Genomic DNA, 17870 nt, shown 5'->3' on the forward strand with positions numbered 1-17870 from the left:
ATTTAGATAGAATCCAAGACTTTGTCACTAAGGAAAATGAGCTAAGAGCGCAGCTTAAGGATTGTGGCATTGACAAGAAGGATACACATTTGGTCTACAGTTTGCTGGGAAAGCTCCCTTTACAATATGCAACATTTGTTTCTAACTTCCAAACCCACTTCTTAATAGTGGGCAGTTCTTTCATTATATCCTTATTTGATGCATTCATAGAAATGTTGACGTTAGAGCAGTCCAAGTTAATGAGCATGGGGATTCTCAAGTCTTCAAAGTCCAAGGATTTGGTGGCTAATCAAAGGAATAAAAGGAATCAAGGGAATGACAAGAACCAAGAGTAGTCAAAGCCACAATAAGATAGAGCATGATCATCCTTTTCACAAAAAGTCGATTCTACATCCTCACCTAAGGGGAAATCATAAAAGGAGAAGCTTTTTTGTGCATATTGAAAGAAGTCAAGACATGATGAACACCATTGTTACAAGAAGGATATTGATGAATTGAAACATCTTCTTGAAAAGAATAGAATCAGTTTGCCTTCTAGAATGTCTACTTTAGCTTCTTCTTCCAAAGAAAAGGAAATTGATAAAGGAAGCATCAAAATTTTGGTAGAAGTAAAGGACAAGCACATTGTACCACTACAAGTCATGTAATTTGAGGAGATGGCTTCTAGATTGAGGAGCTTCTCATCATATGGCATCTTCACAGTCTATATTCTCTTCATTTCAGCCTTGCAACATGCCACCAATTTTTATAGGAAATCATACATATATGAATGTGATTGGGAAAGGATATATTGCTATTGGGGATAACTCCTTCAATGATGTATTGTGTGTACCTCATTTGACAAACAATCTTCTTCCCATCTATCAAATCAATCATGGAGCAACAAGGAAAATTGTGAAGTTCACACTTGATTTAGTTATCATTAGAGACTTGGAGAGTAGAGCTATCATTACTATCGAGGTGGTGGATCATGCATCTTGGTTGTACTCCTTTGTAGATTTTGTTCCTAGTGATGAGTTTGATTCTTCACATGATGATCACACTTATTGTAAGGATTTTGATATCAAGGAGAACTTTGGTTACTTGAACTTGGGTGTTCTCACATGTGACCTAGTTCTTGAGCCTTGCATTTCATCTCCTCTCATTGATATCACAAATACTATTGCACTTGATGATGCTTATGTTGCTATAATTTTGGCTTCTTGTGATTCATTGCAGGAAGATATACCTTGTCTTCCAGATACAGTTCCTTGGGATGACTACTTGACAAACATTACAAGTTTGTTTGTGGTCCTACATTGCCAATTTGGGAGATAGACATCATTGATGATATTCATCTTCTTTTTTATGGAGATGATCCTTCTTTAGTTGTTGTGAGGGAATATTTTGACCCTCTTGTTCATTCTCTACATGATTGTGAATGCTTATGTACATTTAAAGGGGGTCTCTTTATCTTTATAGGAGACACTTGAGTCTTTGGATCATGTTCTACATTCATCTTCACTATATCTTGGATTGTCCTTTTCAACAATGTGGACTAGTACACCTAATTTGGAAGACACAACTTTTAGCATCGACATGGGGACACTTGAGCGGTTTTCAGAGACTCCATACATCTTGAGGTTTCTTCTTACATCTTCCTTTCAGGATTGGGTAAAATTCCTGGAAACACCTTTGGTTTTGTTTCTTCCTAAGGGGAAGAAGAGTGTTTGATGATCATGGAGCAACTTCTTCATTTAGTTTCAAGCTTCTACCATTGGTGCACATTCTACATTGAGGGGGGCATACTCTCTTCTTCTCTCTTATGGGGTGGCCTTTTTCATCACATGGGGTTTTGTCCTTCTTCTTTGAGAGTTCTTTTATATTTTCATCTCTCTTTTGGGGGGATTTTTTCCCATTGGGTCTCCCTTTCTCCATTTGTGAGAGATTGCATTCCTTTGCTTGCATTGCATTTGTACACAGGTACCTATCATGGCCTTGTAGCCGAGATCCAATTAGCTTGAGTCTACATTCCCCTAAGTTGCACTTAAGGGGGGAGGGGGGGGGTTGGTGTAAATTATGTCTCATAATTACACTTTACTTAAGTTGACTTAGGATAATGCATTCATATTAGTTTGCATATGAGACACTTAGGGAAGTGTGCATCTAGGGAACATGGTTGTAGGATAACTTCCACCTTTTGTGGTCTTATCTTGTTGTTACATTCCACCTTTGGTGGGTGATCCACCTCTTGTGGAATACTTTATATTAATTATCCTATCTAACCTCACCTACCCTTGTTTCTCATTGGTCCACATGTCATGATCATGTGCTCACATATCCATATGGCCTTGCCTTTATAAGCATGCTCATCTTCATTGTATGGTTTATCCATTTGATCATATTTTGTATCTTGATAGGAATATAGTTTGTTCTTATCAATCTTTTGTCTCTCCTGTTTGTGCTATTCATTGAGCTCTAGATCTTGGTTTTTTTTAATCTAAATCTTACAAATTTGAATATTTTGCACCTTATGAGAAATTGCTAGCTTAAGACCTAATATAAGTGCTAAAGCTTCAATAGTATTGTTAGTCCCTAAGAGTAACTTAGAAGCCAATGTTGCAATAATTTTACCTATACAATCTTTGAATGATAGTCTTTGCCATCGAAGGATAGGGATTTCTTCTTAAGGACCCATCAAAACTCAATCTAAAGAAGCCTTCATCTAGGGGCCTCCATTTGATATTCTTTTTGTTGGGTTTAATGGCCTTATTTATCAATAGTCTGCCTTTGAAATGTAAAGAAACGGAGGGCCAGTTAATTTAAAAATACATGAATCCTCAAAGGTAAACAAAGAGGAAATATTTTTGGTTCTTGTTATGTATGCCTTTACACATTCAAAATTTGAAGACATAATATTTTCAAAAACTTGATGTACTATTTGTTCTTTCTTCCTAAAAATTCTCTTATTCCACCGCTACCAAATATTCTAGATAAGTATTAAAGGAGACACTCTCTAGATCACTGCAGAAAAGAAGTCTTTGTATAGTAGAGGCCAAGCTTGAAAAAGATTCAACAATGAATTAGGTAGTGGAGTGACCCAATTAAGCTTTCCTTACAACCAACACCAACATGATTGAGAAAATGGACAATGGAGTAGTAAATGATCCATTGATTCCTTTTAATGATTACAGAGAACACAATTGAAATTGGGAGAAATCCCCAATTTTGATAAGGAACTAGTTATAATTTTATTGTTTAAGGGCAACCATGAGAATGCCCATGCCTTTGGAAGTACAACATCATTCCAACAAAAAATATATGTTTTGGACTTTGCACCGACTCCTTGAGATCTCAATGATAAATAACCTTGTCTAACCAAATACTAGCCTGATTTATTAGGGGTCCAAATCAAAAATACTGAATTTGGTGAAAGGAAGAGTGGTCCACCTTTAAGGATATTGGAAAGAATGTGTTTCTAACTTGAAGGAAAAGGTAAATGAGAAAAATCCTTCCACTAATAGGAGCTAATAACATCTATGTATGAAACATGGAAGTAATCTTTGACCTTGAAGACCCAAGACTAATGCATAACTTCTTTTTCTCTTATAAGTCTTGTATATTCTCCAGAGGGGCTCCAATCTAGAATTCCTCCCAAAACAACTCTTTGTCTCCAAATTGAATAACCCATGACAAATATGACAAGATGACCCCTCTACTTTAAATTATAAAATTCCACATATTAGATCCTTTGGGAGGGTTGGCAAGTGTAAAGATCCTTTCAAGTTTATGAGTATCAAGATACTTATGTTGTATTATTTGGGCTCATTTCAATTTCAAATTATTATATAAGTTCCAGGCTAATTTAGCACCCAAACTTAAGTTTTTATCATCTAGATTATGTATTCCTAATCCACCTTCCCACTTTGACTTACTAATATTATCCCATGATATTAAAGGAAGCTTTGTTTTATTATCCAAATTTCCCTTCCACAAGAAATGCCTCGAGTGTTTTTCACTAGCACCAAGGACCCCTTTCAAAGCTTGTAAGACTGTCATAAAGTAATTTGAAATAAAACTTAACACTAATTTAATTACCAAAGTTATTTAATCTATTGAAGTTAATTTGTTAAAGTTAATAATTTATTAAATTTATTCTATTAAATTTATTTTATAAAAATCATAAAAGTTTTCTTTCAAACTTTAAAATAGTAAACTCTTTGTAAATGCCTAAATTTGATGAGCACTGGAGGCCACATTCCAAATATATATTGAAAACCAAACAAAGAAATATATATATATATATATATATATATATTTGTGTGTGTGTGTGTGTGTGTGTGTTTGATTAAACTTTGAGAATAAAAAATATTAAGGGAATGTAGTAGTAAAAAAATTATAAATTTTGATGAACAAATATCTTTAACCTCAGTGATGCCCTCCAATGATGTGTAGGTAATAGTGGTTGCACATCATTAACATTATATCATATGTCTCCACAGTTCAATACGTTGGACGAAAAGTATTTTGGCAACAACCGTTCTCAATGCAAGTGAAAATAGGAAAAGAATAGATGATTGAAAATAGTTTAGGAGCATGAAACAATGGTATAGGGATGTGAGATAATGGTATAGGGGCAATTTAATCTATATAGCCTTAATTTTAATATGTTTTCAATTATAAAATTATAAGTATAATTTATTTAATTTTTATTATTTATAATAGTTTTAATCTTTTTAAATAATCTAAATTTTCATATATTTTTAATAATTTAAATTTTAATATTAAAATTTATATTTTTTAAAAGATTTAAGATTATAAATATATGCTTTTCATACAATAATTTTTTCATAATACCTTAAAAAATCATATAATATTTTAAAACACAATAGTGAAGATAGTAAACGACACAATGAATACGTCCGAATGGACTTGACAAATGAACAGTAATGTGAATTATATGTCTATAAATAATACAAAAGATATTTGTAAAATATGAAAATAAGAACTTACGATTATCTATCCAGTCATCTAAAAAGCAAACCCTAACCCTAAGAAGAGAATACTCCTTTAAAGTTTGCTTTTTAAGTGGCTACGGGTAAACATTACACCCTAGTCAAAGCCGTGTGGAACACAACCATTGAGGCAGCATCAAAGAAAACACCTTTGTCATTACTTTTCTTTCCACGCCTGGCTTTAAGTTTCAGCCGCCCTCTTTTTACAAATTAAAAGCTAGTAAGTCTAGAGGCACGTTTAACTTTTCTGCTTTAATGTAACTATGAGTTCTCTTTCCCCAACGTGCACGTCTCTGTCAGTGACATTCAATTACGATATTTCTGTGACCTTTCTTTTGTAATTTCAGACATTAGCTAATTGAAAATTAAAAGCAGGCTTCACTGAATCTGTGGGCCACAACGAAACCGAGGTATCTATATTATTTTATACGATGAACACTTTTGAGTATAAAGTAAATTTAATGTCAAAAGTAGCGCACTCAAAAAGATTTTTTAATTTTATTATTTAATGCCTAAAGTAGCGCACTCAAAGAGATTTTTTAATTTTTAATAAATATAATGAAAGGTACATCCTAGATGCTGTATAGATATCTAGTTCAGAAGAGGACTGAAGAATATTGTAATAGGTGAAATGAAAAGTTGTGCCCACAAAAGAGACAAAGGAAATTTCTGGGTAGCATACTTCTGCAAACATGTCAAATTTTCTCCACTGAAAAAGTCATGAGATCACCCTTCCCGCATTATAAATACATAGCTAGTGGAGAGTGAAATTTGCAGGCGTCAAAACTGTAATTCAGGATATATACTGAATTGAGCTTAACAAGCATGCTGAAAGAAAATATGGGAAAGCGCAGCATGCCTTTTTTCATTCTAACTTTCGTTTATATGGTGGGTGCCTCTGCGAGTGCATTCTCTGCAAGGGATTTAAGCTTCCCGACTCCAGTGGACGGCCTTTCCTGGACATTTTACAACACAAGTTGCCCAACTTTGGAGTCAATTGTGAGAGAACGTATTGAGTTTTATCTCAATCAAGATATCACGCAGGCAGCTGGCCTCCTCAGACTGCATTTCCACGACTGCTTCGTCCAGGTATATTCGTATCAAAATTGCCCATTTAAATGTATTTTTTGGTGTTTCGTCTTTGTTAATCGATTTGTGTATGATTTTGACAGGGATGCGATGGTTCAGTTCTGCTGAACGGGACAACAAGCGAGAGGGTGGATCCTCCAAATGTATCATTGCGAGCAATGGCCTTCACTATCATTAATGACATAAAAGCCAGAGTGGAAGCAGCCTGCAGTGGAATCGTCTCATGCGCTGACATATTAACTTTGGCTGCTCGTGACTCTGTCAACAAGGTCTTAAACCTCTAGTCTCAATCACAATGATTAGCTTAAGTTTTTCATTTTTAGAAGGTTTTTTCTAACACAATTTGAGTGTGTTTTGAAGGCTGGAGGGCCATTCTATCCATTACCACTAGGGAGGAGAGACAGCCTTACCTTCGCAAATCTAACAACCGTTCTTGCGAATTTACCTTCGCCCAGTTCAAACGTAACTGGTCTTATGAGCGTCTTGTCTCTGAAAGGCCTTAATTTCACGGATCTGGTGGCTCTTTCAGGTACATATCTCTAGATATATGTATTTGTTCCTATTGAAGTTATAATTATACCCAGGGATTTTGTTTCTTACAATATATGATTTCAGGTGGGCACACAATCGGCAGAGCGAACTGCTCGTCCTTCGACAACAGACTGTATGACAGCACGACCGGAGAAAATGAACAAGATCCCACTCTCGACCAGACATTTGCAAAGCAACTTTATCTCACTTGTCCCACAAACACTACAGTCAACACCACCAATTTGGATATTCGCAGCCCAAATGTGTTTGACAACAAATATTACGTGGACCTTCTGAATCGGCAAACGCTCTTCACATCGGACCAGACTCTCTACTCAGACAGTCGAACCCGAAGCGTGGTAACAAATTTTGCAGTCAATCAAACATCCTTCTTTGAACAGTTTGTTTTGAGCATGTTGAAGATGGGTCAGCTAGATGTCCTCACCGGAAGCCAGGGAGAGATACGTGAGAATTGTGAGGTTGCAAACCCAACTTCTTCAGTTTTCTCCATCCTCAATCCTCAAGTTTCCTCTTCTTCTTACTCCACATAAATCATAGGAAGAAGCAGCTTTTTCTTTTTAAAATAAGTGCATGGAGGTAGAAAAAGCTGGAATGCTGAGTATAATTGTCAGTCCTTCAAATAGTTAATTAAAAGATAGGATGGCATGTAATCCATATTATTGGAGTAGTAAGCGTTCACTCACTTAATATGAATTCAAGTTATGCTTTAGGCTTTTCTTATCCGGTCAAAGTCTTTTCAAGATAATATATAAAGTAGATTTCTAGTCATTTTAAAATTTAAGCTTGTGCTAAAATTCGTAAAGTGTGAATTATTTTGAAACAATGAATGAATTTAGGATGCAAGAGATTATTAAATTAGTACTTGTGTCAATATGAGGTGCAATAATTATGTTGATTGTTCACATGTGAGGAACTAAATATTTAATTTATTTTAATTCAAAGATTATCATTATTTTTAGTTCAAATGGAAGGCTATGATATCTTTCCTTAGGGTCAATCTGATGTAAATATGATTGTCACTCAAAGCCTATTAACCACTCAAAATATTTAGACAAAATTGATTAAGCGTTTACTTAAAAGGGATCATCGAGATATGGGAGGTAGGTGATGCTAGACGTAATTTGCTACAAGATTACCTTAATCTCTCCCATTCTAGACAAGTTATAAAACATCAAGAAGCCAAATAGATATGAAAGCTCTTCTTGACAATTGAAGGGTGAACCCACAATAGTTGGTTACACTTTTTTGGATAAAATTAATTCTACTCATTTGTCCAAAACCAAAATTTTACATTCTTTGATCGAATATTATATTCAATCGAACAAAAACAAACTTTCAATTGAATAATTTTTTTTCAATACTTTTGATCGAACATAATGTTCCATCAAAAGTCTTATCAATCAATTTTTTATAATATTTTAATGGGTTTGATCGAACATAACTTTCGATCCAACCCATTTATTTAGATGTTTTTTAAAGAAAGGTATAACTATCATTTTCGACGGTATTATGCCCCAGTGAACCTACGAACCTATGAAACCCTCACCCATGCAACCAAAAAATCTAGGTTGGTGCAATTTTTACTATTTCGCTTATTGAATTTACAAGTTTTCATTTACATAGTATTGTTTACAGTGGTGTATATATATATATATATATATATATATATATATATATATATAGTTAGAAATTGAACATGTATACATATATACATACAATAATACACATGTATATATAAACATATATATGCATACATATATGTACACGTATAAATATGTATAGCTAGAAATTATACATGCATACATGCATACACACACACATATACATCTACATATAAACACACACACACACACACATATATATGCTTAATCTCTTTAAACTAACTAAAATCCTAATTTTTTTCTAATGAAACATAAAATATATAGTTTACCAATGAGAGAATTACTATAATACCAAACAAATCCTTTTAAAATTCAAGTTGTGTGGCTTGTAGGTAATTTTTGGTATGTTTTTAAACATTATAATTTATCTTTAAAATTTCTATAGTTAGAATTATTTTCAAATACTAAATGTATATAGGGTGGAAGATATTAGTAAATTAGTATTTGTGTCAAAATGAGGTTTAATAGTTATTTCAATTGTAATTTATATAAAATGATCTAAAATTTTGAAAGTAGCATTGGATTGATAGAGAATTCAAGAATTTTATAAAAAATTCTTTAAAAAATGTTTGTTGACTTGCTATTTTGAAACAAAATTACAAAACTAATGAATTATATGTGTTGATTTCAACTATGCTTTCTATTGAATCTCTTGGCCGGAATTTATAGCTTTCCTTGTTGTCACACTTGGCTGAATTTCTATAAAATCAAAATGCAAAAGGAAACATACTAAAAAGATATGATATCAATTTAACAACTAGCACTTGCACTCAAAGGAGGTGTAAGGCTTACACCAATAGAGAACTATATAAATCAATATATAAGAAAGTATAATTTTATAGCATTAATTTAATTTACAATATCTTATGTAAAAGTCTATTTTTTGTGTATATAATTTTGAAATACAATCTTTATTTTAGGTACTTTATGAATTTTACATCAAGATTGTTGTGGAGGTGCAATGGTTATGTTTATTTTATAAAGAATAACACCTTATGCCTAGACTTGTTTGTATAATTGCTATCTTTTTTTCAATATAATCTAATTAGTGTAAACTATCATTATTCTTAGATATAATTAAAATACTTAATAAATTTAATTAATATTCTTAACAGTTTTAATATTCTTATTTTAGAATCCCTCACAAAATTAAGTAAAAATAATATTTTGATATACAACATTTAAAGTTAGAAATATCATGTTGTTAAGACTACAAACTAAAAATATATTTTGTTAATTTTATATAACTGATTTTCAATTTTTATAACTAAAGCATCTATACCTAACTAGCTAGCCATCAAAATCAATATTGACAATCATTAACCACAACTATCTCATTGATAATAATAATTATGATTATTTGCTTAGAAATGATGGACAAAATGTTGATGAATATTGGAAGTCAATAAGATATAATGGGGTGACAAAGAATGAATATTATCATGGCAATGGACTAGATGATGTAGTATTAAAGCAACCAATCCTAGCAAATAATTGTACCCACGTGCAATCAACATTCAATTTCAAGTAAACAATCAAGACAAGAACTATGTAAATGAATAAAATCAGGGTTACATATCCCTAAAAAAACTAAGAGTTTGCATGATAGAAACTACCAATAGTCATAATAAGCTATAATGTCAAAAGAAGTGAAATGTTGATACATGTGAAATAAATAGAAGATTGCAACATTGCCTATATAATGATTGGAGTGAATATATAATTTCTTATCATTTTTAAATGTTGTACAATAAGACATGATCCATACATGTAGTTGGCACATTTTCATTTCAAAAGACATGAAAAGACTCTTAAAAAAAAGTGATATGGAAGAGACATCTATCTGCAAGGAAAAATGTGCTCCTATATTTGAGGAATCTACATTTGTAAGGGGTTATAAATCTATATGTTGTAGATTTCAAATGGAATATCTTATGATATCTTTGTACTCCTCTATATAACCTTTTCTATAATTATGCACCAAAAGAATAAAGAGAAAATTGATATAGACATTTTCTTGGTCTTGAGTGAGCATAACAACTGGTCAGTGGGGGTTGCGGTGCTTACATATACATGTATACGGAGCATCCAAGGAATAATTACAAAGATCCCAATAGCTATGTCAATCACTAGAGATTTTTTTTCTATTATTTTATTAACTATCACAAAGGGTAAGCATTGCATTGTAAAATGGGGTGTTTGTTTTTCTCTTTCTTGTGTTGTTATGAGGATTAGTTAGCAAGATTTTATTTAAATGATTACACAAAGAAACATGAACATATGGTGAATATGTTATAGATTATAGACCCACATGTTTGAATGAATGCTCCATTTTTATGGAAAGTTGCATGACTTGAGATTTTGACTTATATGTGATGTCATACATCTAGTGCTTATGAAATACCATGTTTCCAAATAGGTTTCCTAAACTTTGGTCATCTAAGTATTTTATCAATTCAACTTTATTAGATCCATTTGAAGGGATTATTCACATAAATATTTGTGTAAAAAAGCTATGCTATTAGGGAGATATTCATTACATACAACCAAAATCATTGACATAGTTCCAACATTCATTGCTAGGAATTTCTTCTTCCAAGCTCATGACCTTGAGTGTAGATAGTTCTTCTATCAAGCCATACTTGTCTGACATAAAACCTGAAGAGTATTACCAAGTTTCTCTACAATTGATATTCTTTTTCTCTTAAACCAAAAATCTATAACTCTTGAAACATTGTATATAAGAAAAACCTCATTAAATGCAAATTAAAAAATATATTACTAAATTTGCACTAAAACATTAACAATTTATTACTAAATTTAAAATATTCAATCAACCAAACTTCAAGTGCTCCTTGCTCAAAAAGTTAACTCCTTAACCATTGTACTGTAATGCTCATTTCCTTAACTTCTTAACCTCCTTGTGCTCCATTGCTCATTTTTCTTAACTTCTTAACCATTATACTCTGTTTCTCTGAAAAGCTTAACTTTCTAACCTCCTTATTTGGGCATTTATTTTTCCAATTATTTCAAGAAATTCATAATTGTCTTTCACGATTCTTCCAAACAGAGGTGTTTAAGCGCAAAATGAATTTTTGCGAGACATTATAGTTGAAGATTGCTCCTGTGGAATACATACAAAATGTGGAACAGAGACAAGGCCAGCAGCCTGTTAAAATGAGTGCCTAAAAGTGATGATTATCTCATGGATGCCATTGTTGCAGGATATACACAAAATCTTTTTGATTGAAAAGGATTTAGAAACTTCCAACTAAATGCAATTCGTATGTGTAGAGTTAAATACCATTACTTTTTGCTAGCATTCTCTCTTACCCTATGGCAGAAACATGGAAGCATTTATAAATGTCTTCAATGTGTCTGACTAAACACTTCAGAGTAATCCAATCTCATAAAATGTGGTGATTGCATGTTATGGACAAGGTAAATTTGCTGGAAAGCTGTCAAGCAAATGCAATTAGCAGGTGCTAACCGAATCCCACAACCTTTGTTGTTAGTTTCCTTCTTTTATTGGAGGAATTGACGTGGCATATGAAGACAACAGGGTATTTTCAGATTCAAGACATTTTGGTTTGCCACTATAGTGAATAGATAACAATTGGATTTGGTTTGATAAACGTGATTCATGGTATAGTTGAAAATGCTTTGGTAAGGCATGCGTATAAAATGAGGAAGCAATGTCAAAGCACATGAACCGTTTGACGAAATACCTCGAAGAGTTGTCTGCAAGGTTTGTTCAAGGCATGGTTGTAAGGGCTTTAGAACCTTCAAGCAAAAAGCAATCGACTGTTGTGAAGCTGATCCCTCTTAATACGATGTGTTAAAAAGGCTTTAAAACTTTCAAGCTAATGCATATTGTAAAGAGACTCGTGCCACAGTCAATTCGAATAGATTGATTGATAGAGGTGCACTTGAAGTTTAAACCCAAATAGTTATACCATCATAGGGCCCAAAACCTTGTTTGTGATTCTTAGCCTTCTGCTGGAGCCTCTTGAATGGGGCTTATTAACACGCTCGCCTAAGACATTTTGGTCATCGTTGCCAATTGCAACATTCCATGAGATGACATCTCTTTAACAAATGATGTCATATAATCCACGTGCCTTCCTACGCATGCATATCTGTCGGGATAGTCGACGGATGCCCATATCCTATTCCTAAGCTCCCATTTTGGCACAGGCAGGGAGGATGCTGGCAAAGTTTCTGGATTCTAGCGTTACACATGCAAATTGCAATTTCTTGAAAGCTTCTCAAGGAGGCATTTGATCAGTCGACCAATTCACATACCTTATCCATGCTTTCACAGTTTCCGTACACATCTACAGATAAACTCTTCGTAGATGAATCTGAGGCTGCACTGAAGGGGAGTGAGACGGCTGGAATGGAACGACATGATTGAGACAATGGATGCGGTGTTGGAAATGAGTATCAGAATCTATGAAATGTTTGCAGTGGTTCAATGGCGGTGGATAAAAAGAAACTAGTGACGATTTATGATGAGAGATATAAAAAGCAGGAGTTACCCATTTAAAGGTAAGATTTGACAGAGACGATTTTATTTTAGAGGATATGATTTGATTTTGGAGGGTGATGGCGTGAACGTTCCGGCTGATGGTGTGTCTCGCAAAACTATTATCCGGCTGTTTAACCAGATGGATTTCAAACCCACTTTACCAGATACAAGATGGATTTCAGGCGTGAGACAGGTTTTAGTGAAACCTTATAATAACAAAATTAGCGCTCGCACCAAATGAAGGTGCAATGGGTAGGCTACTAATATATGTTAAAAGTTTTGGATTTCTAAATATGATTAAGAGTAAATTTATGTAGAATTATGAATAATATAAAATGTGCGTATGATATAAGATATGAATCGTTATATCTCTAGTGAATACTTATCTTTTGAATCAATCAACACAAAAGAAAAAGAAAAAACCACCAAAGTTTTAAAGTTAAAAAATAGTATTCAAAAAATGATTTTACATGGATCCAAAATTATTTATCATTTTTTATAGTTTCGCAAAATTTTAAAACTTGTCAAAATTCACATATTTGTTCCATATATTGTACATGATGAATACTAAGAGCGGGGGGTGAATTAGTCTACCAAAAAATACTGTAAACAAACTCTTAAATAGTTTAATAGATAACCGGTACAATAGTTTCACTAATAAACCGGTTAAGATAAATACAAACCAAATAGCAAATAAAACATTCACCCACAAAAGCACAATCACCATAACATAAGATATTTGACATGGAAACCCAAATGGGAAAAACCATGGTGAGCAGAAATTCACAAGTAACTATCTGCATAATAGAAACCAGATCAGTTAAGGTCATACAATGTTCTTCACCAGAACAGATCTTGTTAGGAATCTAGATCTCTATTATGAGATAAGTCCTGTTAAAGACTACCTTGTTAAAGGATTTCAGATCCACAGTTGTGAACCACCTTGTTACAGGATTTAGAAAGGCTCTGCTAGGCCTACCGGGTTGAGGGTTTTAGACTTGTTGAAGATGTGAGTAATCAACAAGTGAGTGATCTAGCTAATAGCATAGTCTGCTTAATTAGATCCTTGATAGCTCATTCTTAATGCATTTCAGCATTACTTTAGTCTTCAATATCTCCACACTCTAACTCTTCACACAGACTTAATCTTCTCAAACAATGATCGCACATAACCTCTTCTATCACACATCTCTCATACTCTATGTCATACATGTAAACCCTAGACATGATGTCCTTATGAAGGAAACTAAGTTCATGTCTGTCCAATAGGATTAGATTACAAGTTCCTAGGTTCAGTGCATCTAGACACATTTGGTAACACGACACAAGATCACTGCCAAGGTGTTGGTGGATGATAACTCATCACACATTACAGAAATACCGGTTGGTAACTCATCACAGAGTAATACCAGCTAATACAATATACTAATTACCGATTTGACAAAAATGAAGACTGGAAAATGTTAACTACCGCTTTGTTCCTTCGTACCGCTTGGGTCTTCATACCGCTTGGGTCTTCAGTCAATCTGTGACCGGTAAACATCTTCTGCAAAACACTGATAGTCTAAAGACTATACATTACACAATACACAATACTAGCTGGAAGAATTACTAGTTGAACATAACTCATACATCAGTAAAGTGTGTGTCCACCATAAAGAAAGTGTGTGTCCATCAGTGACAATCAAAACATCATCAAAATGCTAAAAATCTCCCCCTTTGGCATTTATGGCAACACTAAGAGAATTTTGACATCTAAGTATTTTTACAACAAAAAATGTCATAATCAAAATTACTCCCCCTAAGCATATACACTATCCCTTTTTGCAGAAATTACAATATACACTACTCCCCCAAAGCGGTAACATGAAAGTACATGAAATGGTAACATTCACCAAAATTTTAAATACCACTCCCCCTTTGCCAACAATGACAAAGTAATGCAGAATAACCCATGTTTCCTTATATATAAAAATAGAGTAAATGTTTATGACAATAAGGAATGAAACTTATCAAAAATAGATTTAAAGTCTTGCATAAAAGTTTTCATGGCCAATGTCCATGACTCAAGTAATGAGGTAGCAACCTCACTTTCTGTCTGCATCCGGAATACTAGTTCTTCCATAGAATCAATGGTACTCATTTCTTGTGTTACCGTGACGGCTTCCAGATTGAGAAAACATTTCTAAAGAATCTGCAGTCTTGGCAATACGACCAGTTGAAGCTCCTACAAATCTCTGGTCCAATTACAGATTTTTGATTCCATTTTGGCAGTCTGAAGCTGATAGTGATGAATTGTTTGCCCATATGTAGTGAAGAAATCATATGGCATCTTGAAGTTGCTTATATATGCCTGTAACTCCGATTGGAGTTTATCTTTTTGTTTAAGCACATCATCACAAAATAGATGGGGTTGGCAGATTTTACTCAACAGTAATTTTCCCTCATCCACAGCAACATTGATATCCTTTTGTTGCTTTAGAAGTTGTGACCGGAGCTCATTCATTTTCTTGACTAAGGCAGTGTTGAGTGCCTTTTCATGATTCTTCTTCGCAGTGGCTGCAACAACATCTTCCAAGCATTGTACTTGGTCCTCCACTATGGTACAAAGAAGTTTGAGCTTGGACCAAAAGAGGAATCGGTATTGGGGAGGTTAGTACCGGGAATCAGACTATAAGGGTGTCAATCACAGTTTGAATGACATCCTGTTCCTTCTTCCTCTGCAATGCTTCCAGTCTCTCCTATGCAAGTTTTATGCTATGAAGTAACTCAGACTCATCTGCAGATTGAAGATCAATAGGATTGGTGGTGTCAACCAGTTTGGCTTGACCACCAGTTGCCTTAGGAATCTCCACTTGTCTGGTTTTCTCTGCTTCCTTCTCCTCTGCTACTCTTTTCTTTTCCTCTTCTTTCTTATTTTTCTCCTCTTCTTGTTTCTTCTTCAGTTCTTCCTTCTTCTTGTCTTCTTCCTGCTTTTTCTTCTCTTCCTCCTTCTTCTCTTCTTCCTTCCACTTGTCTTCTTCTTTCTTCTTCTCTTCTTCTTTCCTCTTCTCCTCTTCTTTTCTCTTCTCCTCTTCTTTCTTGATTTCTTCTTGTCTTGCTTTTCCCGCTTGCTCTTTCTCCGCTTTCTCTTTATCAACCTTTTCCTTGTCGTGTTCCTCTCTCTCTACTTTGTCCTGTTTTTCTTTCTCTGTTTTTTCTCTGTCTCGTTTCTCTTTCTCTGCATGTTCTTTGTCAGGAGTGATATCCTCAACATCTAATGCATCAACATCAATGGGATCCATTTGCTCTGTCTCTCTTTCACCTTCACTGTTAAATACTTCATCTAGTTTACCTGAGGATAGGTTCGGTTCTTTTTCAGCCTTTATATTGGCCTCAGACACTTGGTGTAATCTAATAGCAGCTTTACCTTGTAAATGTGTGTCTTTTTCCACTTCAAAAGCTCTACCTTCTAGCAGCCTAAGTCTTCTCCTTCGCATGAAGAAGAGGCCTTTGTTCTTATACATCATCTCAAATAATTATGAATTAGAAGCATCAGAAAAATATTATGCAAAATTTTTCTCCTTGATCTCATGTTCTTTCTCAATGGTAATGCGCCATTTGTTATCTAAAGAATTATATAAAGAATCAAGTGTAACTGATCTAATTTTTTATGGTGATCGATCATTAACACATAAATATTTAATGATTTCCTACTCTACTTCTTCTTTCTCACTATCAGTAAAATCGTCAAAATATTCTTTTAAATCATCAAGCACTTTCCTCCTAATATATTCTTAAGAGTCCTTTGACAATGTGTCATTGGCTTATAAGAAGAAATGTCTATATATACCAGTGCTGAAGTTGCAGGTGCATTACCAATAGACTTTGCCTTCTTGCTTGATTGTCTTGTCTTCTTAGGTTGAATTTTTGGTTCAGTATCCTTTGACTCCAGTGAGTTGGTTTTGGTTTTCTACTTCCTCTCAAAGACTTTAGCAGGAATAGCCTCAAGTTTCTTCTTAGCAGATGACCGCTTGGTCACTTTTGGACTAGCAGAGGTAACTGATGCAAATACTGATGGCACTGCTTTATCCTTTTTCTGTTTTGGTTCTTCAACCAGTGTTACCCTCTCCAAATAGGTGTCGGTTCTCTTTTTATTTGCATCTAGTGGTGAGGTGAGTAGGGTAGAGGCATACTTGATCAGCATGTCGTTCACCACTTCATATCCCATTGGTTCAACTTCTTCCTTTCTGGGTTCCACCGCTTCCATTATTCATTCATCTACCTTTATTGTGAAGCACATGTCATCTTAATAATTCTTCACAATATCATCTGATATCCTCATTCTCAGGTTCATTTTCCTCCTAAATTCATCAAAATACTTATTAAGAACCTCAGGATATCCAGTTCCCACTATTTGTAGGCTTTCCTTGATTTGTCTGGAGACTGGTAGGTCAGCAGACCATTGCACATCACCTACTCCAGGGAAAAAACCTTGAAAGTAGAAGAATAAGCCAACTAGAAGTTGTCCAAACCTGAACCTTAAAGCATTATCTTGTTTAATAGACTTTAGGTTCAATAGCAATTGCTTCTGCAAATAGGTACATAGGTCAAATGTAGTATTTTCTTTAATCATTCTATAAGCAGCATTCACCGCAGTAGTTGGGATAGAATTCATTCTGCTGGCATAGAATATCCAGTAACCAATCACCATGCAAGCATACTTCACCAAATCATCTTTGATGGTGTTGACAGTCATCGCTCGTTAGTTGCTCAGAGAACCAATGAGCTTAGTCATTTCAGTTTTGGTGACCTTCCTTAGTGCTAGTACCTCTCCAATGTTGTAGAAACTAGTGACGATGTGAATTGCCTCCAGTGTGATGTCATGCATGCGCTCAAGGTACATCTTATCACCATGTACTCTACTGAGGATGATGCAAATATGATCTTCTATGAACTCTTCGAGAAAATATACCGCATTATGTAATTTCATCTTCTCATGGACACTGTACTCCAGTTTGATCTTCTTATCATCCCCACAGAATAGACTTATCTAGGAATGAA

General features: G+C 34.2%; 1 protein-coding gene across 1 annotated transcript; it reads left to right on the plus strand.

Annotated features, from left to right (window-relative positions):
• Nucleotides 1-5731: 5731 nt before the first annotated feature.
• LOC131049168 (peroxidase 12) lies at nucleotides 5732-7344 on the plus strand. The gene is made up of 4 exons (XM_057983200.2): nucleotides 5732-6083; nucleotides 6167-6352; nucleotides 6444-6612; nucleotides 6699-7344. Exons 1-4 carry the CDS (start codon nucleotides 5820-5822, stop codon nucleotides 7163-7165), a joined length of 1086 nt encoding a protein of 361 aa, XP_057839183.2. The 5' UTR covers nucleotides 5732-5819; the 3' UTR covers nucleotides 7166-7344.
• Nucleotides 7345-17870: the final 10526 nt, after the last annotated feature.

Source organism: Cryptomeria japonica, chromosome 3, assembly GCF_030272615.1.
Source record: "Cryptomeria japonica chromosome 3, Sugi_1.0, whole genome shotgun sequence".
Lineage (NCBI taxonomy): Eukaryota > Viridiplantae > Streptophyta > Pinopsida > Cupressales > Cupressaceae > Cryptomeria > Cryptomeria japonica.

Bases quoted from the DNA above. Each gene is read 5' to 3' on its own strand.
- LOC131049168 (XM_057983200.2), top strand. From the start codon at position 5,820: ATGCTGAAAGAAAATATGGGAAAGCGCAGCATGCCTTTTTTCATTCTA. The intron at 6,084-6,166 runs GTATATTCGTAT...TGATTTTGACAG, and splicing joins TCCACGACTGCTTCGTCCAG to GGATGCGATGGTTCAGTTCT. The intron at 6,353-6,443 runs GTCTTAAACCTC...TGTGTTTTGAAG, and splicing joins CTCGTGACTCTGTCAACAAG to GCTGGAGGGCCATTCTATCC.